The sequence below is a fragment of the Rhipicephalus microplus genome, chromosome 1 (assembly GCF_043290135.1).
Source record: "Rhipicephalus microplus isolate Deutch F79 chromosome 1, USDA_Rmic, whole genome shotgun sequence".
NCBI classification, from domain to species: domain Eukaryota; kingdom Metazoa; phylum Arthropoda; class Arachnida; order Ixodida; family Ixodidae; genus Rhipicephalus; species Rhipicephalus microplus.
The window spans coordinates 151,331,162-151,355,525 of record NC_134700.1 but is presented as its reverse complement, the minus strand read 5'-3'; the positions used below and the strand labels follow the sequence as shown (position 1 = coordinate 151,355,525).

Sequence of the window (24,364 nt, the reverse complement as noted above, 5' to 3'; positions counted from 1 at the left end):
GGAGGGATTCGAAACCCCCCCCCCTTCCCCCCGTTAGCTCGGATCCGTGGTGTCGCTACACACAAAACGCCTACTTGCGCAGGCGCCCCTGCGGGGGGGGAGCCGAAACTCGCCCGTTAGCTCGGGTCCGTGGTGTCGCTACACACCAAACGCCTGCTTGCGCAGGCGCCCCTGCGGGGCATGGCTCAAAACGAACAATTTGGTTTGAAAATCTAACTTTATGGCATAAATTGGTCCGAGAAATAGGTCACGAAAACGCATTAGAGCTATGGGAAGTTTGACAATACATTAATGAAGTCCGAAATATCCAAGAAGTCCTAAAATTTTGAGGCCAAAAAACCTGTCAGCAACTGTATAGGCACCGGGCAGTCATAAGGCGCCAGCTGCGCTCCTCCGGAAAAGCGCCGCGAGCGGCGCCAGGGGCTCCACTGGCTTGTGAAGCAAACAACATGAAGAAGGCTTTGTTGCTTTCGGCATCGCATTCGTAGAGTAGCACAAGTGTTTAGTTTTGAACAATCCGAAGCCGTACGCCATTGCGTCAAAGGCAAAGAGAAGAGAAAATCAAAGGCAGAGAGAAGCGGCAGCAACAGCGTTTTTTGAACAATGCACTAATTGTCCGACATGTGTTCAGATAAAAGGGCCCTTTGTCGGGCTTCTGGGAGACTCCCGTGCAGTCGTTTGCAGTTGTGCCAGCGTTTAATGGTTGCCAAGTCATCAAGAAAGTCTTCACACCAAGGAGCGCCGTCAGAACATCAAACGACTCAGCTTCTTTGTGTGGGAGTGTGCTTTTGGGACTTTGTTTACGTTTAGAGGCCGACTAGAAGGGCCGTGATGCCTCTTCTCTATTTGGACAGCAAGTTAGACAAGCCCGACTGGAGAAATATTGTAAAAAAAGCATCGTAGCACTAAAACTGCCAAACTTGCTGTTCTACACTGTTGTCCGTAGGGCTCCAGTAGATATGCCGAGTCCATACGGTTTAAAGGGGGACGTGCTATTGACAATGAACTTTCTTGTTTCTGTACGGATAATGATGAAAATCGTCATAGACACTAAGAATGGCCTCACCATGCATCCATAAAAATTTCAAGGCGATAGAAAAAATACTTAATTAGACAAATTATTTTTTATTGAGCTTCATGGAGGATTTATAAAATGACAAAAATAGTTGGTGATTACTGCATGCACAGCCAAATGTATGTTGAAGGGGGCTGCGTTCGCAAAATAATTTTTTTGCAGCAGTAAAACTTGTAGTTTTAACGTTTTCTCCAGCAACACTGCAATGAGCACACTTGCACTACAAAACAAGAAGCCCTATAAAAAATTCTTTAAGGTGTAAAATGAAAAACTATGATCGCATTCATTTGAAGCACAGTTCAAGGAGCATTACAAAATAAACGGAATCAAAATCTGTGCAGTGGTTGCCTAGATATCTGCTCCACGAGCTGAGCATAATGCCAAAAAAAACAGTATTAAGAAAACTGCGCTTAAAGTTTGAAGTTCTCTTTACGTCTCGTAAAACACCTAAAATTTGTGATCTTAGGTTTGTCTTGTGATACTTGACTTCTCAGGCATCTGGTCTCTGACCAGTGTGCCTTGGTTGCGTTTTTCTTTCCCATAACCTCTTTTTCAAAATGTACAAGAACACGTAGGGATTTCAAACCAAGTTCTTTGTATGAAGGAGTGGTGTGATAGGCATGACAAAAAATTGTAAGTGAATAAGACCATATACTGAAATCATTACACATATTTCTTGCATGGAAGTTGTAATTAGCATAATTAAGTGCTTGATTACAAATAATCACTGAACATTTCTTTATCTGGAGAGAGGTTTATTGCATCAGAAAAATGGATTACACCATGACAGCCTATGCCTTCTTTCCAAATAACAAAGTAATGGGCAGAAGACTGGTGGCACAGAAATTTCAGCAGTATATTTAATGACGCGAAACGGGCGTATAAAAATTCGTGCCCCAGATTCATACATGCTCTCTTGCCACTCTAGCCGTGGAACGCATTATCATACAGCCGGTCGCGGAAACGCTAATCTACGAGGTTTTCGTTGCCTCAGAACATTCATAGACGTTCGTGGCGATACCAAGCACGGCTCCAAGCAAGTCTAAATCGCATCGCAAAAGCTTATCGACAGCACTCCATATGACCGTGGAGTGCGCGGCCGCGTGGACAGTGCAGCCGGCGCGTAATGCACTTCCCGGCGGCGTTCGGCGACGATGCGCGAAATGTGCAACTACGATGATGAAAAATCGGCGCGCACTGCGCTTGGCATCGCATTTTCGAGTGACGCCGCGCAAAACTGCTAGCCGCTGTTCCGAGCAATCCTTGGCAGTGAAGGGGGGGGGGGGGGGGGGTGACAAGCTTGACTGTGTGGTCGACTGCCAATGCGTAAAATGCCTGTACGTGGTTCAGAGGAGCTAGCGAGTGATGTGCTTCATTTCTTGGGAAGAAGCACGCTGCCAAGAGTGCGCTAGCGCGTCATTCCTGCCCGCAGCCTCGCTGTAAGCGGAGTTAGGGCTAAAGAGGACTCCGATGACGCATCGCGCTCGTAGACCGCGCGCCCGCTCGTAGTAACCTGATCATGCATCCGGTGCTGCCGCTCGTAGTAATCTGATCGTGCCGCCGCTTACAGAGCACGTCGCCACGAGTGCGCTAGCGCGTCGTTCCTGCCCGCAGTCTCGCTGTCAGCGGAGTTAGGGCTAAAGACGACTCCGATGACGCGCTCGCTCGTAGTAAACTGATCGTGCCGCCGCTTACAGCTTCGTTGCTTGCGAAGAAGCATGTCGCCACGAGTGCGCTAGCGCATTGTTCCTGCCCGCCGTCTCGCTGTCGGCAGAGTTAGGGCTAAAGACGACTCCGATGATGCGTCGCGCTCTTAGTAATCTGAACGTGCATCCGGTGCGGCCGCTCGTAGTAAACTGATCGTGCCGCCGCTTACAGCTTCGTTGCTTGCGAAGAAACATGTCACCACGACTGCGCTAGCGCGTCATGCCTGCCCGCCGTCTCACTGTCGCCGGAGTTGGGGTTAAAGACGACTCCGATGACGGGCCGCGCTTGTAGACCACGCGCCCGCTCTTAGTAATCTGACTGCACATCCGCTTACGGCTCCTAACTAAGGCGTAATTATATCCTAAGTGATCATCGAGCCGTGAACACGTAACGAGGTAGCGATTTTCGAGAGCCATGTCCTCGCGACGCACAAGCAGCAGACGACGATCTCCCGTAGCGAGCATCGGGCCAATGGCGAGTCGAGCTGAGGCAACATGGCGGCCACAGCCAATCAAGGGACTCGAAACACGAGGAACAAACATTTGCTTTTTGTGCGCTTGTTTTTAAAGAGAGAAGAAGCTGAGGCGGGAAAGTTAAACACGGAGAAATGCTCTTTCCGATGAGCCCAAGAAGCCCCTTCGGCGTCTCAGGCGCCGAAGGTGTGGGACTTGTATCCATCACCTCTTGTAAGATGGCGGATGGTGCCTGCTCGGCAGGCACATACACGGTGGTTTCGGACCTCACTGCGCTTGCAGTGGCTCGGGATCTGGCAAACTGGGGAGCCAGGAGGTGAAGCAGTACTGGCTGCTCCAGCTGAGGGAGCTTGCGGCGCGGCCGCGGTCACACTATGTGTGACTTTCGCGGGCGCAGAAAGATGTGGCGCAGCGCCCTGGCGCGTCACATCGGCGAAGGAGAGACTAGACTGATGGAGTGCAAAGTCTTTGCGTGCCTCTTGGAAGGACAGATTGAATTTACTTTGAGCTCAAGGATTTCTTTTTCCCTTTTCCAGGTAGGGCAAGATCTTGGGTAGGCCTCCTTCACAGGCCTCCTTTCCAGGTCTCCATCACAGTTTTGACAACAGACTGCTGAAGTACAAGTTTCTGATAAGTGCTCGTTGGATGCACATTTTGTGCAAGTAGGCCGCCCTCTGCAGCTATGTGACCCATGTCTAAAGCGCTGGCATTTGAAGCACGGACGAGGATTTCACACATAGGGCTTGACACTGAGCCTACAGTAGCCAGTTTCAATTGATTCTGGTAAGTCACTGGTACCTAAGGTGATAATTATTTGTTTGGTGGATATTATTTCCTTATTGTCTCGTCCAATAATTATTCTCTCTACCTTAACTACATTCTGGTCTCGCCAGCCTTCTAATGGTTCACTTTGTGAGAGTCCCGAAAAAACACCATCAGAGATGACACCGCGGACAGTGTTCATGAATCCGTGTGGGCCTACTGATAAAGGGACGTGCCTGAATGCTACGAGTTTGGAGAGGTTGTCACACTGAAGCTTGTCACGGTCCTCGAGAAGGAGTTTGCCGCTTTCCATCTTGGTGATTTCCACCCTGGGCCAATTGCTTCAGTAAATGTTTTTGATACAAGAAAAGGTGAAATTGATCGGACCGTTTTATTTTCTTTCTGACTATGTAAACATGACATTTGGGGAAGGATTGTTTTGGGTTTCGGGAATAAGAAGGGTTCTTCAGTACGCCACTTTTTTGCGTGGTGATCGGAGAGTGGGGAGATAAAGTGCACCCTACAGAGAATATAACTTTTGGCGGCGATGGTGGCTACCCACCACTGAGCCCAACAAGGATACGCTGCAAGGTAGAACACTTGAAGACCCCAGCCATGCATCGCTGCAATAACCATATATAATTTACCCAAGTTTGCGCAACTACACAAAGTTGACCCTAGCCGCCAGGAAATTTAAAAGTAAACGGAAAAGAAAAGGTGACAAGAAACATCGAAAGTGAAAGATAAAGACGAATATGTAGGGATAGATACACAAGAAAAGGCGACTGCCGATTTCCCTTCAGTGTGTCAACCCAGAGGTGCCGTCTGCATGCAGCCAGAGCCAAAGGGGTGTGTTGCCTGAGGGGCCTTAAAGGTACAATCACCCAGCGTGGGCTCAACCCCCAGGATTCCCTTTTCCCCAGACACAGCTATGCCACGCACGGCTAAGCGTGAGAGGGAGAAGAGTACCCCATTAGCTCGAGTCCGTGGTGTCGCTACGCACCAAATGCCTGCTTGTGAAGACGCCCCTGCGCAAGCAGGCGTTCAAATTCATAATTGGTTTGTATGTTTTGGTATAGCTGCCACAGTGGAGTTCTGAGAACATGCACTGACGGTAACTTTAGGAAAGTTATCCAATTAACACATGAAACGTAAATGGAGATGAGTTAATATGTACACCATTGTCCAGCTGCACGCTAAGTACACCCATTTGTGCTTAAAGGGCTCTTCACCAGGTTTGATAATTTTGAACTGACGAGTGCAATGCATACACTGAGCATTTACGATCATGTCTGCCAAAATTTGCAACACTAAGCACCGGGAAGATGGGTAGAATTTTAAGCTCAATGCTGCTTGCCCTTCTCATGGGTGTGCACCCAGAGAATGAGGGAATTGTGTACACGATGGAAGGAACCTACATGGCAGTAGTACTGCGTATCACTCCTCTACGTAGATGACTGTGCTCTTTTTAGTTTTCACAGCGAATTACATCGAGGTGTTAAGCGTAATCTACCACCATTTCGGGTGCAATCATGTTCTCGCACTTTGCGCATGGTGCAGCAGGCGCCACCCCTTAGAATGAAACTAGCTTACTATCGCATTCCATTTAGCGCTAATTTAGCTAATTTCTCTTCCCACGTCTAACAATGTTCATGCGACACACGGCTAGTCTCACATCGATACATATGTTGCAGCTTTCATAATAATCAATAAGTTGAAAGCAAAGTGATCGGCGAGAGCGCATGCAGAGATGAAGCGCTGAGCAAACCGCCACAATAGCACTCGGGACTTGGGGGCTCGGGCTGGCTCTGGCACGATATGTGCTCGCGACAATGTTGTGCCATGACGCATTCATGCATATGTGTCATGCGATCCTCCGGCTCTCATGCCGAAGAGCGCAGGGAAGGATTTGGCTAGTGAAGGCCATACGGGGGTGAGCAGCAGAGGTTTCAAGCTTAACTTCTCGCATCATGGTTTCGCGTTGCCTCAAGACATTGTTTTTCTCAGTTTCTGATGAACCAATTAGAAAATTTTTCTGACATAATGCTTTGTATCGGGTGTACCACTTCCAGTGTATAACTAGAATTTTGTTGTGTCACCTGGTAAGGGGCTATTTGAAGTGACTCTCGGGTCTCTTGCTGTGGTTATTCAAGTTCAACATACCGTATTTATTTGAATCTAGGCTGATAGCTTTTTTTTCAAATTTCTTTGCATCAAACTCCAGGGTCAGCTTACATTCGAGAATTTTGAAAAACGCATCATTTTCATTGAGAAAAGCAGTGCACAATTAGCGCCACCTAGACGGCAATATATCAGTTAGCAGCCAAGCCAAAACCTGGCTTAAGCACACACGTGAGGGTGCCATTTTGACCATTGTGGTGAGTGTTGAGGTGCGCGTTCCTCATTTTGACTCGCGCCTCGAGTGGTCTGTGTGCGGCGTAGCTCAATGGCACCAAACATGTGGTGTCACTATAGTTCCTATTATAAAAGAAACCTCGTCCAACAATCAAGCCAGGCGGGACTTTGGAGTGGCGCGTCGCTGGAGGGGCTGCAATGTGGGATGACAACCCGGGAACTTGGGCGCTCGTTTAATAAGTGTTGGCATATAGTACATCCAATGCACTTGATGACACCGAAGATTGTGCACTGTTGGAAGACATGGATAAAGAAGTCACGGACGAGTGAAGCAGGGACGACATCTCCGAATGAGCGCGGCATCTTTATGATGCAACTAGAAGCAGCGCGAAAAAAACAACGATAAAGAAACGCATGCAACAAGACTTGCGGCTTTATGTTTCTTGAGTTATTTGCATCATGAACCAACCGATTTGTTTCATGTTCATGTTTAATAAATGTTTTCTGTTTGTGAACGCTGTCTTTGCCGTTTCGTCCGGCCTACATTTGAAGTAAGCTTTTCTTAGGAGGGGGGGGCTTTGGACATTGCGGGGTCGGCTTAGAATCAGGGTCGGCCTATATACGAGTAAATATGGCAACTAATATCTCACAGACCATCTGGTTTTGCTTGGCATGTCCCCCCCCAAAAAAAAACACTGTTTGTGGAATGAAGAGGTGGTACAAACACGATGCCAGTGTTCATGCTGTTGCAGTTGAAAGCTTGTGGCCTCTAACTGCCGCACACAATTGCACACCAGTTCACTTCTCTAGATCATTTCTAGATCTTCATTTAAATGTCTTCTGCATTTATCCCTCCACACCCCAGGCACTAGAGTGCCTTCTTCGGGCAGGTCCTGAAGGGGGCTAATAAGGGAACTATGTCTTCACCCATGACACACATGCAATGTCAAGCAGCAATCAAAGGCCAATCAAACTGCATTTGCGGAATATTATCTTTCATTACGACCTAAATGTAGCACAAAAAACAGACGAGCACAAGAAAGAATACCACAAGCGCTTGTGTTGTTCCCTTCTTTGTTCGCTTTTTTAACTACATTTACGCCATAATAAATCAGTACAAACTTGCTCGCCTCTTCGTTTTTCTTATCTTCCAAATTACACGACAGGAAGAGACAATGGGCAGCCTTCCAAGCCTCATACACCTGATCAATAATTGTTTCGAGAGATATCAGCAACCGGTCAACAGAACTTTTCAGCCTGTGGCCCCAGCTTTTGTTTCCTATGTACTCTTTTTTTTTTAATACATTTCTTTACAGTGCAATCGCACACACACGTGTGAACAAGTTGCAAGCTCCAGCAACGGCCCCAGTAATGAGTAAGCCCGCCTTGCTACAATCAGTCAACCACTAATACTTGTTCTGTGACACAGCAATTTTTGAGTATGTAGCATTAGCATTAGTCGTAGCATTAGTTGAAAGAAGAAAAAGCAATTTTTAGCTGACTGAGAGTTTATTGTAAATTCCAGGCCACACGCTGCGCTATTATATTTGGCTTGCGTGTTCTCGGGAACCTCGACAACCGATCGCCAGCATTTATGACCATGCTCAGAAAGTGTTGCAGGGCCTCTTCAAGAAACTGCACCAGGTCAGTTTTGTCATGAAGTCACAACTACACTATGCATAAGAAATATATCAATAGAGGCTTGAGTGTGTGCCAACCGTAAAGCACGGCAAACAGTAGCTCAATGTATCACATGTGCGACATACCAAACTCTGCTGTGTCACGCTTTCCCCGTGCATGCATCATCATAATTATGACACTAACATCCTTCACAATCTAATAACAAGATGCAGGACAACATGTTACACTCTTAATTGAGGTTTCATTTTTCTGAGAACGGGCACTTATAATTTTTCGGAGAGCGAGATGATGTTGCAGTTGCACCGATAAAGACAGGACTACGCAGCATGAGTGCCTTTGCCCTTACTGGCTTAACCAGTGGTTCCAACACGCCAAAGACCTTTTTCAACACTGAGCAAGTAATAGCTCAAACTGGGCAGGAGTCAAACGACAGCCTAAGTGGGCACAAAAATACCTCCCCGGTCGGCTATAATTCACTAGAAGAGAGCTTCAATTACCAGTTCTTAAACTAGTTTATAATAGTTCACCTGAGCGAAAGCTTTGACAGGAACGTGTTCTTCGCCACCATAGCAAGAACTGTAACAAGGGTAGCTTGTGGAATGGCATCGCAGCTCTTGATACGAAGCTCGACCAAGCTCCTCTTGCACTGTGGCACAAATAAGGCCAGCAACTGTGCAGCCTTTTGGTCCAGTCGTGGAACAGTCAGCGAAAGCTTCCTGGAAGTGAAGAGAAAGTTTATAGTTGTCAATGAGCCAAAATACCTTTCCACATCTGAATCAGTAATTTAGGAATAGGCAGAGGCATAGAAGACACACAAGCCTTCAATGCCTATAGTTTCTTTGCTTTAACAGCTTTAGTATTCTGCAATGTTGATATATAAAACAGCATAATAATGAATAACTTATTAAGTATTTGCTTCTAATGTACATAAGCTCCTAAAAACAAATAAGATTTTATTGTAATGTCATTAAATATTGTCAGAAAAAAAAGTCTAAAATGAATGCCTTCATAACAAAACCACTCATAACACACAAGTCCTGGCTATGTTGCAAGCATCATGATGTGCAAGCTTGATAATAGTGTTTTGATGGCCCTAAGCCCTTCGTTACACCATAACTTGTACAACTGGCACTAAATGTAGCCGTATGAATTTAGAGCAACAGCGTTAAGGATATACATTAGACTCAAAGATTCCATAATTATGAGAACTAGCGATGCTACTTCCTAACACAAACACTTTTACATAAAACGTGGAGTGCAGCCCGAGAAAAACTACACTTTTAAAAATGTTACAAAAAAAGCTAGGGCTCATTACAGCAAAACATCAATATAGAGATGTGGTTCGTGAATCAGGCTTCAAAACATGGTGCAAGCAACTTATATTTTTTATTCCACAGCACAATTTTTTTCTGTACAGAAGCCACTGAATATTCTTGCAAATATATGTTCAGTGTGTTTCCCAGCTCATAAACAACATTCACAGTAATATTTCGAGCCAATCATTTCTCAAGTGCACCACAGGACAAAATGGCCTGAAAGGAAAATTAATACATAAAAAAACATAATGCAGATAACAAAATTTAAGTATGACCCCTTTATTACCTGGTGTTGCTAATTCAAGACATACCAAAAAATGCCGAGCAAGCAAGTCACGGAGTGCCTACTGCCTTCAGGGCTGGCTTTCATGTATTCACAGGGTATGTACTTTTCAGCACAAGACATCAATGCCATCTCAAGTAAGGTATTCTAAGATAGAAACAAATGTTTCGTAGCTAATGGGAGAGTGCGCGAAGCAAGGGCAACAGCTCTCGCTTCTTTGTTCTTTTTTGTCTGAGTGACCAAAGTTTAATCTTCTATTTGAGTGCACGCGTCCAAGAGGTTGCATTACATCGTTCTGAAGTACATCTTTTATTGCGCGAGCCTCGCTACTGAGGTATGTCGCGAATTCGCGACATATGGCATTTGAGTCAGTAACAGGTTCCTGCCGGTGTAACAAGTACGTATGTTATATATTGATGGATGATGGACGTCTCCTCAATTCATAGAAAAATAGGGCTTTGCACGTGCTTGCCACCTGCAGATAAAATCTACGATAACTGTGTTGGTGATAGTGGGGACGATACTATCAATCCCTATCCTGATGCACAAACAAGTGCCTGTCTAAAACATGCAGCATGATGAAAAAAAAAAGGCTATCAAGAAAACTGGGAAATTGCACATTAGAAAGCCAATCTTCCCTAGTGCGACTCTGTCAGAGGTCCCACTGAACATTGCAAGGAATTCTTTGTGAAGGCTTCACGGGTCACATTGTTGAGAAGAACAATCTTTTTGCGACAGAGAAAAATCCTAACAAAGGAATGGCTCTGCCTCGTGATGAGCTAGATCACTTTCTCGGCACCGTCACATTCACGTCACTCTTTCTATACTTCCCAGAAGTCGACTATATTAGGCGGCAGAGTGTAGGGTTCTCACACGGTCGCTGACATTATATCACGCCATCTCTGTGGAAGCGATCTAGTCAACTCACTTTTAAACAATTGATGAAAAGTCATCACTCGATAATCTAGGTAAGAATTGTCTTGATTGATATGTGGGGTTTAACACCTAAAGAATTGTCTTTTCAAGGCTCGCTTTTCGACACATCTCTCTATTGAACCCCATACTGGCTTAGGAACAGTTTGTTGCGAATCAGCGACATAATAATAGTGAGCATTAAAGTTTCCTGTTGGACAATTTAAATTTAGCTAAAGAATGAGGCAAAAGGTGATGATTAAAGCTGGAAAATGAACAATTTTTCATCAGCAGTTTCATGATTCAGGTATTAAAAAGTTAAAAGAGGTTTGCCAAAGTGTAAAATTATATATTAAAGAAGGCACACAGATCATGAAATTTAAAGGAGTACTGACACGAAATTTCAAAGGCAAGATAATGAGACAGAAAGATTTAGATATATACTCCACATATATGAAATATCAAGGACATATATAGCCTGGAACATAATTAAAATCTATTTTGAAGTGCATGTCGGCCTACTGAGCTAGATGCAGAGCACAGAGTTTATGTTGGCTGGCTGCTGGCATGGGCCTTGCAATACCTGCAGCCTTGAGTGTATGGTCAGTGCTCACTTCCCCTGTTCATTAGCAGTGCCCATTGGCAGATAATAAGCACCACCTTTTGTTGATATTGCGGCACTGACTCTGCAGTGGCAACAATAATGCTCAGCAAGTGCAGGTGTAACAGACCGTCAGTGCGGCACTTACATCACAGCTGTGAAACTGCGATTCAGCAACTGGACGTCTCTATTAATAATTAACTGTCCCACACTCAAGGAAACAAGGTTTGTAGCACTGATTAGTGGGACAGAAGCTACCTATCACAGAAAAAAAAAACAAGGAGCAAAATTTTTGTGTCCTTTAACATTAGGAACACTTGAAGTGCACAGATTACGTGTTCAATGTAACGTAAACACATACATACATTATATACTGGTACTTAAAGCCAATCAACTGGTGTAGCCCGCATAACTGGCAGCTGTAAATGTACATTGATGAGACTTGGTCACAATGGACTTTGCTAAATGCACTCTTTTCAGCTAACTGCATGAATAAAATGCATTTCCAGAGCAGCATGTGCAATGACAGTGCTAATGCCATATCGGATGACCGAGATAGCTATTCAAGGTGTGTGTATGTGGTGGCTCAATATTTACAGGGAAGACCAAAACTTTTTTCATGCACAGATGGAACTATTGCAGTGACACACCAAATGATGCTACTTGGTAAAAATAGTAGCTTAAGGGAAAGTGCTACTTTAAAAAATGAGTTTTTTTTTTAAATTACATAATTTTCGTTTTTACTTGGTTTCACAAGTTTGATTTCCACTTTCATGACAACAATAACGAGGCTGTCGTTACACTCAAAGTTAAATAAAAACTAAAAAAGAGCACATTATCTAGAGTCCCCTGGAAATTTTGACCTGGCTGCTTGCTATATCATTTCACATGGTGAGTTCACACAATCCACATGCTCAAAATAACCACGAATCCCAAGCTCTCATGAGGAAAAAAATCGTATCTTTGTCATACAGATGAGCTTTCACCGCTCTGTTTAAAATTCGCTTTTCTTGAGATGCCATTTTTGACAGCTTCTTAAGTTTGTACATCACGTTTTTGGTACTTTTGATGGCCAGATAGAGATGAAAATTCTTCGCACACATTTACCAACACGTAAGCGTAATTATTATTCCTATTAAAATGTGGCATCGCTTATATAATCGCTATGAACTTAAAGTAAGGAATTAGTATGGGCTGAGCATTTTATATTTTAAAACTTCTCATATTAGTTTTCCTTGTTAATTTAATACCCCTGTCACACTGAAAGTTTTAATGTCATACGAATGGAATGACATTCGCATCTAATGACATTATGCAACTGCTACAGAGCGATATAAAAAGTCATTAGAAACTAATGACTTAAGCAATCAAACGAGTTCGAGAAACGCATTCGACATTGCAGTCGAACCAAATGTATATTCTCTACTGCACAGACTACTTATAAGGTGGCATGCGGCATTTTCAGTTTCACCCGCATTCACAAAAACACACTATTAATGCTGCTTTCTTAAAGCCATCTATCATATTAATGTGGACAGGAGTGCGGAAGACCGTCGTAAAATGTTTCTACTCTCCACGTCAGTGGCGTCTGGGCCCAGCGCTGTTGGTTGTGATGCAAACAAGCAGACGCCTCTGTGCCCATCTCTGTATATCTGCAGCAATGACATCAACAGCAGGAGCGCATCAAACCCAGGAGGAGACATTTGCTCTCAGAAGGCTACAGTAGTTCCCTTGCAAGTGCTTTTCCCGCATGGACGCATGCGAGACGGTGTTTCAAAGAGAACAAACGCGGAACGCTATAAGCTTTTCAGTGTGAGGTTGCAGTGCAAACTATACCACGTGTGCATCTGTTACTTCAAAATTTCGAAAACCTAATTATACAAGACAGGTTTCTCTACCCTTTTTTTCTCATCACACAAAGCATGTAGTGGTGCTGTTCTTGTATTCATTCCATCACTACCTACTCGCAAATTGTACCGTCTTGGCTCATGGCGGCCATATATTCTGCGACATAATATTTATATGCGTACTTAATTAGGAAGTGACTTAAAATAGATAAGTTCACTTTTATATCACTTTACATGTACCCTGATCAACTTTTCTGGCCTTTCCTTCCTGAATTATCAACAGAGATACCACGAACGAATGACATAACTTTTCCCTCTGTAGCACCACCACACATGGGTCATTCTATGCCAAATCATCCAGCATTTTTCTGACCATCACGAATATGGCTAAAAAAAATTCCACGTGTTTATCGAAGTTATAAACTCGCCCTGCTCATTTATTTTCGTTACCCGAAATTTCCTTGCTATTTATGAGAGTCACTAGTTTGGTGCTGACTGTGCTAGAGGGCATCAAAGAACGATTTTTTCAAAAGAGGTTTTTTGAATGTACTCGATAAAATTGTATGTGGCAAGGTAATGAAGTGATGTAACTGCAAAAATAATGACATATATGTATATAAATTCTTCGAGGACTTCTCGCAAGAACATTATTGAATAAAATTGCAGAATTCGGGACTTTTCTCCAGCAACATGGAAAACTAAAAGGGCACAAATAAAATAGGTGCTGTTGGCCTGTTTATCACGCTACAAAATCTAAATGTTTTAGGCGCCAAAGGTATAACAGACCGTTTGAAAAAAAAAATTTCGAATATTACTTTTTTTGTGAAAGCCTGTATTCAGAGTCAAATAACTCCCCTTGGTGGTCAGGCTAAAAACATGCGCAATACCTCATTTTGAAAGCTCTATGTTTTAGCTAAAAATTAATGAAGTTACTTGAAAGTATTTTTCAAACTTGAGAAATATTTTCTTGAAACTATGCATCTCCACTAACAATTCGCCTATGTCTCTCAAGCAGCACAATGCACTTGCAAGGGCAATATTCAACAGAAACCCACTGGCGATACAGTCGGCAAACTTGGTGCTCTCAACTGAACAGTCGAAATGGGAATGGGGCTATCATCTATGTTCTATTGTCAAGAGAAGTGCATTAAAAGGAATGGAGTCAATGTGGTGACTTCCACATGAGTCATCCAGCTTTAGAGATTTAGTGACAATGCTACTTTCCAGGAGAGTTCTGCAAATGCAGAAGGTGTTTTTTATACACTTTATATAAATATGAATAAATATGAAAATATTTATTCATATTCAGTACATAAGTCTTATAGCATGCTAGTAGCATTGATGCAGTACACTGAAAACGCTACTGTAATACAAATGCTTCATTTTTTTCCAGCTTTTAGGAAAGAACCCTGCTCCCTGAGACACAAAGTCTGTCAATGACTACGCGAAAAGCAACATTATATTAAGAACTGGTAGCTAAGCAGACAGTCTCGTATATCTTGGGGTAATGTATTTTTGTACACTGTATACTTTTTGAAAGCTGGACGGCTTATCTGGGAGTCATCACCAGCTGCGTAGCCAGGAAGGGAGGGGAGCTTCTTAATTCCCCCTCTCCAGCATAGTGCAGAAATTTTTCAGTTGTGCATGTGCATATACGTGCACACATACAAGCACACATGCGATTGTACATAACCTATGACCGAAATCACCCCCCTCACACAACAACCCCACCAAAAAATATTGTTTTGCAACGGTACTGGTCTTTACACTCTGGCCTCATTCAGTGTAGCGCACCTCTGTTGGCAATAGAACGCAGATGATAACTTAATATTCTTTTAGGTTGTCTTATATATAGTACCAAGTTTGCTATGTGCATACCAGGTGAGTGGCCTTGCGCTGAAGATTGCCCTTCCAAATCCATTATGCCACTTGAGTTACATAGGCGATAAGCTGGTGGAGATACACAATTTCAAAAAAATATTTCTCAAGTTTAAGAAATAATGCCCACTAGTAAGTTCATTAATATTTAGCTAATACATAGCCTTCAAATGAGGTATTGTACATGCTTTTAGTCTGACCACCAAGTCAAGTTTTTTGATGCTGAATACAGAGCTTGTCGCAAAAAAAGTGAACTTTTTTTTTTTTTTGTAGACCATCTGCTATAATTTCGGAACCTAAATGATTATTTTTTAGCATGTTAAAGAGGCCACTAGAAAATAATTTATTTTTGTCCTTTAAGCCCACCATGTTCCTGGATTAAAATCCATAATTCAGCAGCTTTATTCAATATTCCTCTTGCGTAACTCATTGAAGAATTGATATAAATACGCAAGTAATCATTTTTACCGTTAGATCACTTCATTACCTTGCCGCAAATACAGTTTTATTGAGTGCATTCAAAAAACGCCTTTTTCAATATTGTTTTTTTTAATGCCCTCTAGCTGCCCCGCCGCGATGGTCTAGTGGCTAAGGTACTCGGCTGCTGACCCGCAGGTCCCCGGTTCGAATCCCGGCTGCGGCGGCTGCATTTCCGATCGAGGCGGAAATGTTGTAGGCCCGTGTGCTCAGATTTGGGTGCACGTTAAAGAACCCTAGGTGATCAAAATTTCCGGAGCCCTCCACTACAGCGTCTCTCATAATCATATGATGGTTTTGGGATGTTAAACGCCACATATGAATCAATCAATGCCCTCTAGCTCAGCTAGCGCCAAACTGCAAGCTCATAAATAGGAAGAAAAATTTTTCATAACAGAAATAAACGACAAGGGCGAGTTTAGAACTTCGAAAAACACGTGGAAATTTTTTCAGTCATATTCCTGATCGTCCGAAAAACACTGGATGATTAGGTATGGAATGACCCACATCGAATTGCATTCGTTGCTCTGAATAAAATTTGACCAAATGACATTAACAACTCCCGTGTGACAGGGGTATTAAGTGCTTTATGCACACTTTCCTGATAGTTATTTGCATTATACAGTTAATGTAGAGCAATGTGAGCCATTATTGACTAATAATTTTAAAAGTTACGTGTTGAAAAATGTCTGTCCAAAAAGAACTATTTCAAAAAAACTAGTTTTCAGTTAAACTCCAGTGACCAATGTTACGGGTAAGCTGCTATTTCACTCCATTTTCCATTTTCACTTCTATCCCAGAAGGCCCATTCTTACATTACATTGTCAGTGATATGATTGGCTGAAGCCACTTAGGAGGATATTTTCAGTTAGAGGGGGAAAAAAAAGACTTTTGGAGCAGCCAAAAGTGTATTTTAGAGCATAGAAAAGTGCTTTCAAAGTGACCGATAGCGTTTTAAAAGTAGAAAAAAAAACAGATTTTAAAGGAAAAATTTGAAGCATTTTGAGCAAGAAAAAAGGCTTCTGGAGCCGCTAAAGCAGTGGCATAGCCAGGAGGTGGTGCCAGGAAGCTCATGCTAGCAGAGCCAGAGCATGGCCTCCAAGATTAGCTGAAGGCACCGCGAGATAGCAATCTTCCCCCATGAGTACAGCATGCGATTTCAGTTGTTTCAGTTATAACATCGACTGTGTTGGCACGTTGTTACTTAAGACACGTCATAAGAAAGAAGTCAACGTGCATTTACTCCTTGCTACAGCTACAAAGAAGTTCAGGTACCTTATTAAAAAGTTCCTCTTTGCTTTAGCATGCAACTTTAGTGGTCACTTAAAAGCCGATTTGGGCAACAAAGGCTGCTAGCATGAAATATTTCATCTAAGTTGCATGGAAGCTTGCCAAACGGAGTTTTCCACATAGTCGCAAAATATGACGTTTAGGTATGCTTTATTTTAATCATTCTAATGCAACTACGAAAGTACTGCGCAAGCTACATTTCAGCATAGCTCTCTTTGGCTCAAACACCGAAAGTGGTAGTACTTGCATGCCACCGCGCTAGTAGACATAGCTTTGTCTCTCGCACTTCAAGCAAAATTATTACAGCACAGTTGATACTTAAATTTTTTTTTCCGTGCGTAACACAGAAAGACCACACTTTGTTTGCTTGTCTTTTTCTTTTTTCCTGGTTGGCCAGAGGTTTATGTACATATATTTAGGTGTGTGTGAAAGAACTTTACTTGATCTTCCCCTGAATCTTCTTACTTTTGTTAGTTATGGTTTTTTGCTTTCTTTTTATGGCTGCATTTAGCTACATTTTGGCCCACGTTGAAAAATTGATAGAGGCCACATGCTTACTATTTTTTGGTGAAAGGCGAAAATGCTGAAAAACAAGACTCTGGCTTGTCTTTGTAAATAAAGTACCATGTGTCCTCAAGTGATTTGGTCTGTCATCTCTCCCCTATCCCCGATGTAGCTTTGATGCACCAAACCCATTTCTTGCTTGTCCAGTGCCTAAAATAACGAGGTTACTGCGTTCACCTCTATTCTATACATATAATGTCAAAAACATTATGCATTGCAGGCTGTTTAGCACAGCTGTACCAAGAACACTATTAGGGTCGCCACATATCTTCCTTCGTCCTATGTTGAAGTAGCGAAGTGAATACCAGATACCAATAATACACAATAAAAAGAGCAGAACTATTTGGTCTCCATATAAAAATGCAATTTCAGATTTAAAACATGCATTAAATAATTTCAGAAAGAAAATCGGCCACTGCAAGAAACAGCTTACAAAAATCGCATTACATTTTTTTTTCTCAATGCAGGACTACACAAATAAGAAAAAGAAGAGTTGCAGCTAATCAGGCATCAAGGACGGTTTGTAGGGCGAAAAACTCACAATAGACACGAGCTCTGGATGGTTTGTTAAAAAGAAAACCAGCGAGCACTCAAAGTGATCAACAGCGTTCATGTCTATTCCACGATTTTTTATACAAACCGTCCCCAAGAGAAAATTACCAGCACATAGCAAAGCGTAACAAATGACATCAGCAAACACTCTTGAGGCGGTGTGCCTCTCCCAACAGTCCTAAGCAAGCATCAGAATTGAAGAGGCAATAGTCCAATAACATCAGTAGGCGACATTTTGCAATTATTCGGTACATCTGTGCTGCAATTTTCCATTACGCGACGCACAGAGGCTGCAACTGCCAAGCTTTCGCTCTCCGCGAGTGTCCGTGTCGGGGGAAGCGAGCCATGGGGGGAGCATGCCGCGGTGCGACAACGAGAGCAGTTATCCCACTCTTCAATTATGCGCTCTGCATGTGAATATTACGGCCCGAAAAACAGCGCGCCGCTGGCTCATCTCGGACACCACGGACAGGAGACCTTTGCAGCCTCCCACCCTTCCTTTTTTTTTTTTTGGCCATGGAATACAGTTGAAACATGCAATAACAAAATCGGCGAGGAAAGCAAGAAAATTCATTTTTCTGGGAATTTCAATGACACGAGAATGCAGCTAGAAAGACAGGGAATCGACCAAAAACACAGTTCGTCGCCAAAAGTCAATAAGCTTGCTTTGCCGAGCCTTTCTGCTGTTCACAAAATCATGCGAACACCGCTTTATCCATGTCAAGGAATTCTGCAGCCATCTCAGATTCGTTTCTTGCTCTCGCATCGCTTTCAAGAGCACCAAAAAATGGAGGCTTTCTTCTTGATGATCGTGGATAGCTAACTGCATGCAACGCGGAATTCGTTGGCCATGCCCATGTTTGATAATTGAAACCTCATCTTCTAGCTTGGTGCACTTCCGCTTTTTTGCTGGAAGCGGCACCTTTGCAGGCACACAAACTAGACTATATGATCGCTTCACGCTGTTCACGCTGCACCAAGCACACACAGGGATTGCTAATGTTCTATACACGCAACCGTGTGCGACAGCAATGGGTACACAAGCCGACACGACAGAGCCAGTGAACTGCAGCGAATGAAACTCAATGTAAATGTCGATTTGGTTATGTAGTCGTGCAGCATAAAAGCAGATGTTTCGTGCCAACCTATTAAAATATTAACACGTGCCCACTGCGATGTCTCCTCAGACTTTTGTGGTTTGTTTTTAAAGATGTAGTTGTTACTGCTTAATAAAGGCAATTTTGGTTGCCACACGGTACAGTCACCCGTACCGAAAGGCAAACAATCATCATCATCATCATAATCACCAGCCTTCTTTTCTTTTAAACGATGGCGATGGCTGGTCGAGTGCGCTGTGGAGATAGTTTAGTGCCATTAAAGTGTGCCGCGAGTGCATTTTAATAATATGAGAGCAAATTATTAGCGCATTCTAGTTTCAAATACTTCATTAATCAGGAACTGCAGTTGAGATGTTTTGTAGTCAAGAGTTACAAAATGCACCAACTCCTAAGGGCATTCGCCGGTGCTCCGACAATATTTCATTGCGCTGAAAATTTAATTTTCTCGGGATTTCGTTATGGGTTTTGAATGTATAGGGAACGAAATGACACACAATCACACCTGCCTGCCCGGCCCCCACAGCAGATCCAAGCCTCTGAGCCAAAAGCTCAGAGGCCTGGATCATCGCAGAAGTTTGGCAGCTTGGGCTAGTTGGTATGACATGACGATAGTTATAGCGCGAGAACAGAACGACGACAGAGACCTTTGTGTCCTTGTTTCTTTGTCCTAGTTCCGTTCTCGCGTTATAACTATCGTCTGATCGCAGAGCAAAGACTTAATGATAACAAAAACTGTTACACAAACCACAACTAAGCAGCATTCCAGAAAGTTACATGCATATATAGCTCTAACTACTAATAGCCTAGCCACTTATAGTGCAGGACTGCTATAATGTAGTCTTTTGTTATTACTGTTTATCCTCCCATAGAACTCCACATTTGCATGTACTACATACTGCTCTACACCAGAGATGAACGACCACTTATAATGCAGCTCATAATAATAATTGATGGTAACGACTCCGCTTCTCAACAGATGTCCGCCGGCTGAGAAAAGAGTAACATAGGCATTGCGAAGGAGGGAACACGAACTGAACTAACAGAGCGGATCAGGGGAAGAAAAAAAAAAACGCCAGGCCTGCGCAGAAGGCACAGCGCAGTCACAGCAAAAGCTAGAAGAGCGACCTTGCAGAGCCTTTTCTAAACACTCATTGGGTAACTGCTGCAAACACTTGCTGGGTACCCACTACGGCTATAATAATTTCTGTGTAGCAGGCCGGCATTCACTATGCTGTTTTTCGTCATTCTTCTGAGAAGCGTGGTACCCGCTAAACTATTGCGAATAATTTTGTGCCCATTGTTCACGCAGTGGCTGACGACGATGAGGAATTATGCCTAAAATGGGTATGCGCCACAGTTAATAGCTGAATAAAAACAAGCTTTTGTAATGGGTTGGAGCATTGAATGACCCACTCGTTACACTATTTGGGTTGTACGATCCCTGCTTGTTCTTTCACAGTTTAAAAATGCTTTATAAGTCCTGTTAAAGTGATTGCTTTCTCAACATCAAGTCTGCCTAAGGCAAGTTTGCCAACATGTCCCAAGCACCAGTGCGGCTCAGTGGTAGAATACTGGGCTTGCAGCCAATAGACTCAGGTTCGAGGCCCACTGTGTCGTAGGTACCATTTTGCGAGATGTGGTTACGGACAACTACGGCGCTGCGCGATACCCGAGCTGTGATCACATAACAGTTTTCTTTGTAAAAAAAAAGGGGGGGGAAGGGAGAACGCATCGTGAATTTGGGGTTACCAGTGCGTGCTGCAAGGAAGGGTTATAGTGCACTGGTGAAGCCTCAGCTCTTGGCATTATGTGCACACGCTCTGCACCGAATGGGCGCCTGTGTTAAGTGCTCGTTACTGCTGTTCGAATTTTTGCGAATTTTTGAGCGGAAAATAGTCATGTTGCTGTAGAATGCAGACATCGTGCATGTGTCCTCGATTCCACCATTAGTGTAGATAGTGTTTTGCAAATGTAATGGTTTTGTGATGCGGGCTTTCGCCTTTTCCATCAACAGGCGGACTCGCAAGCTTGGTAAGGCTTATGCAGTACAGTTAACGCGGCTGTTTTCCCGGCTGCCAAATCAAACTTGGCTTTACGCATGCTGCCCTTTGCTGAGCTCATAAGTGCAATCTCATGAAGTATAGGGCCAACTTTCTGGGTCGACATGCCAAGATGCAAAACCCCAGAGTAGGTGTAAGCGCTTACTGCATAACCACCATAGACAGCGGATGCAGATGTGGGTTTAGTACCAAATCAACGAAAAACGTTGAAGCGGTTACATTCTGACAAAGGTGGACTCTTGGAAACGACTAAGACTCTGAAAGCAACCACTCATATAGTCAACGAAAACAAACGCGTGCAAGTGCAACACCCAAGCAACTCGAGTAGTCATTCACTGTCGCCAATGCTCACGACATCGCACTTTGGATATCGAAAGCATACGAAAGTTTGGTTGATGTTGCGTGGAAAAGTTCAACACATAAGCAAGGAGCTCTACGATGTTGGTCGGGGACTTTGTGCTACAGCGCTTTTAGTCTGCCAACGTCTAACTTTCAACGTTAGAAATTTAAGGGAACGAGAATTCACAAACCAGTCACACCACTTGATTCTCCAAATGGCACGGCTACCTGTTCTCATTGCTTGCACATGTGCAGTCTTTGAAAAGTGGCTTTTTGTATATAGTACGCACATTGGCGACTTATGGTAAAGAACAGTAATCCATCCCGCCCTGCACAATTGCGCATGTTTTCCTTAATCTAAAAGTGCTCACGGCCATTGTAGCCCGGTGTGTGCAAGTGAGGACATGCATGCTAAGGTGCTGCACTATCGAGCGATTAGTTTTTCTTTTGGGACATGAATTCCCTTTGTTTGGTGCAATTTTGGCACAGAATAGTGTAAATGTAGCAAAATGTAACAGGATGGGTCTATTGATGCAGTTTAGCGAAATTGGCAGCACTATCGCATCGCTGCATTGTGTTCTTTCGTTAGTACAATACTTTCCTTGTTACTTTACAGAAGGAATTTTCAAGTTTCGAGGCTTATCTTTAAGTACTGACACAAACTTTGCAGACAAAAACTACATCCTCAAAGAGCAATCTTGAGAGAACTGGTGTGTTATACCTGAGGCGTGGATTGCACGCTAGGGCAGTGAAGATTTCTGAAAATGGCATCGCCTCCTCAAAGTCGAAGGACCTGTGCATGTTGAGATGGAAGGTGTGGAAGCGTCCGCAAGCTGTGAGGGCAACGCACAAGGCATTGAGGAGGGACTCTGATTCAGCACAGGTGTCAGCACCCCCCATGTAGTCAACGTGGAGGCATTGCAGAGAAGAATTCAGGGAGATTGAGGCATACATGGCGAAAACTACATCGCTCACAGGTCCCCAGTGGCATATCTTCAGCTTAGAAGCACACGAAAGGCCTTCGGCCAGGGCAGGTGATACAAATGATGGCACAGGCACAGTAAGGGGGAAGTCGACCCGACCAGCACACACACGCTTCAGCAGGTCGAGTGTAGGGGCTCCGTCACTGAAAACAAAGAGAAAAACGAACACGCATATTAACGGCAAAACACAAGCTTTTCCACACAGTCGCTCGATGTATCATATCAAGTTTGCTGAGTACATGAGTACAAAAAAAAAATGAGCTCACATAATATATACTATATACAGCGTCAGGAGGTCCTTAAGTAAGAAACTGTCAGGGGGACCTCCTATCGTTAATGGGGTACATAAAAGGTAAGTAACAGCAGCAAAAGCTACAAGTGCGAACAAAAATAAAAAGTGCATTTAACACAGAACAATAAATAGTCAAATTGAAAAAGTTAATTTACCAGAACAACGTTATACAAAACTACAAGAATACTTCAAAGCAGGAATCGAAAACGTAGAGGTAATAATGACAATGTTTTATTACAAATGAACAAGGGGCTCAATTAACAGTATGCTTTTCATGTTATGTTTAAAAAACTGCAATGAATGAGACGACTTAACATGAAGAGGGATATTATTCCAAAGATGAACACAAAAGAAGCGTGCTGTGTATCTGCCATAGTTTGATCTAATTTTAGGTAAAAGGAAGTTATTACGCTCTGAAAACCTGGTATTATTGCTGTTGACGAAGATATGGAAAGGAATATTATCAAGTGATATTTCGCGATGAATGAGACGGTATGTGATGAGCGACAATCTATGATAAAACAATTGTTGAATGGGTAGGATTCGAAGATGTTGATAGATAGGTAGAGAATAGCAACGGAATGGGCTAAAAGTCATTAACTTGATCGCCTGGTTTTGAAGACGTTGAAGCGGTTTGAGATGAATGGCGTATGTGTTACCCCATGATGATAAGCAGTATGATAAATGGCTATTAATATAAGCATGATAAAGTGAGATGAGAACATGAGGTTGAAAAAATGCACGTGTTGTAATGATAATGCGGATATCAAATGAAACCCTTTTTATAAGTGAATTGGCATGACTATTGTATTTAAGATGTTTATCGAGAGTAACACCAAGGAATTTAACATTGTCAGATGCCAGTAAAGTATAATTATCCCGCAAGACAGTTATGGAGGAAGAAACCACAGTTTGTGGGCTATGAAAGAGTACGAAAGTTGTTTTAGTAGGATTAATCTGAAGTTTGTTATTTCTACACCATGAATGCACGTTGTTAAGATCTGCATTAAGTGTGTCTTGAAGTGCGGTGAGCGATTTATGTGGTGAGTAAATGGTCGTGTCATCAGCATATCGCAAACACTTAGAAAACGTAAGCGTATTAGGTAAGTCATTTATGAATAGTAGAAATAACAACGGACCTAATATAGAACCTTGGGGAACACCGCAGTTAATTAATTTAGTCGATGAAAATTGACCGTTAAGATATACGACTTGTGGCCTGTTAGACAAGTAGCTACGAATAAGATTTAGAGTTGGGCCAGTAATACCAAAAGACTCTAGCTTATCCAGAAGAATAGAATGTTCTAGTGTGTCAAATGCCTTTGTTAGATCAATGAATATGGCACTTACAACGAACCCTTCGTCAATAAATTGTTTAATGTTATCCGTGAATTTGAGCAATGCTTATTCCGTTCAATAACCATTCCTAAAGCCAAACTGGTGTGGGGAAAGAAGATTAAATTTGTTTAGATAGTGCATCAGACGACTGTAGATAAGCTTTTCAATGACTTTGCCAAAAAATGGCAAAATGCAAATGGGGCGATAGTTGTTAATGTTATCACGAGAGCCTTTTTTGTACACAGGAATTATTTTACCACGTTTCAACAACTCAGGAAATATACCGGGTCTGAAAATTTTGTTAGCAATATCTGCAAAAACTAATGATATGTCTGCAGCAACCAGTTTTATTCTAGAGGGCCGGATGGAGTCCAGGCCTGGTCCCGTAACTTTGAGGGAAGAAATTACGTTAAAAACTTCTGAAGAGGAAACCGAGCGAAGGAAGAAGGACTGAGGGTTACGTGGAAGATGGGCTGGAACGCTAAGTGAGAGCGTATTTTG

General features: G+C 43.0%; 1 protein-coding gene across 1 annotated transcript in view; it reads right to left on the bottom strand.

Moving 5' to 3' along the window:
* LOC119178780 (uncharacterized) overlaps positions 1–24,364 on the bottom strand; it is a 51,369-nt gene that overhangs the window by 17,929 nt on the left and 9,076 nt on the right. The window contains exons 2-3 of the mRNA XM_037430026.2: positions 21,972–22,376; positions 8,541–8,729 (exon numbers count right to left, since the gene is read on the bottom strand). Coding sequence (XP_037285923.1) covers positions 8,541–8,729; positions 21,972–22,376 — 594 coding nt within the window. The remainder of the gene's footprint in view (positions 1–8,540; positions 8,730–21,971; positions 22,377–24,364) is intronic.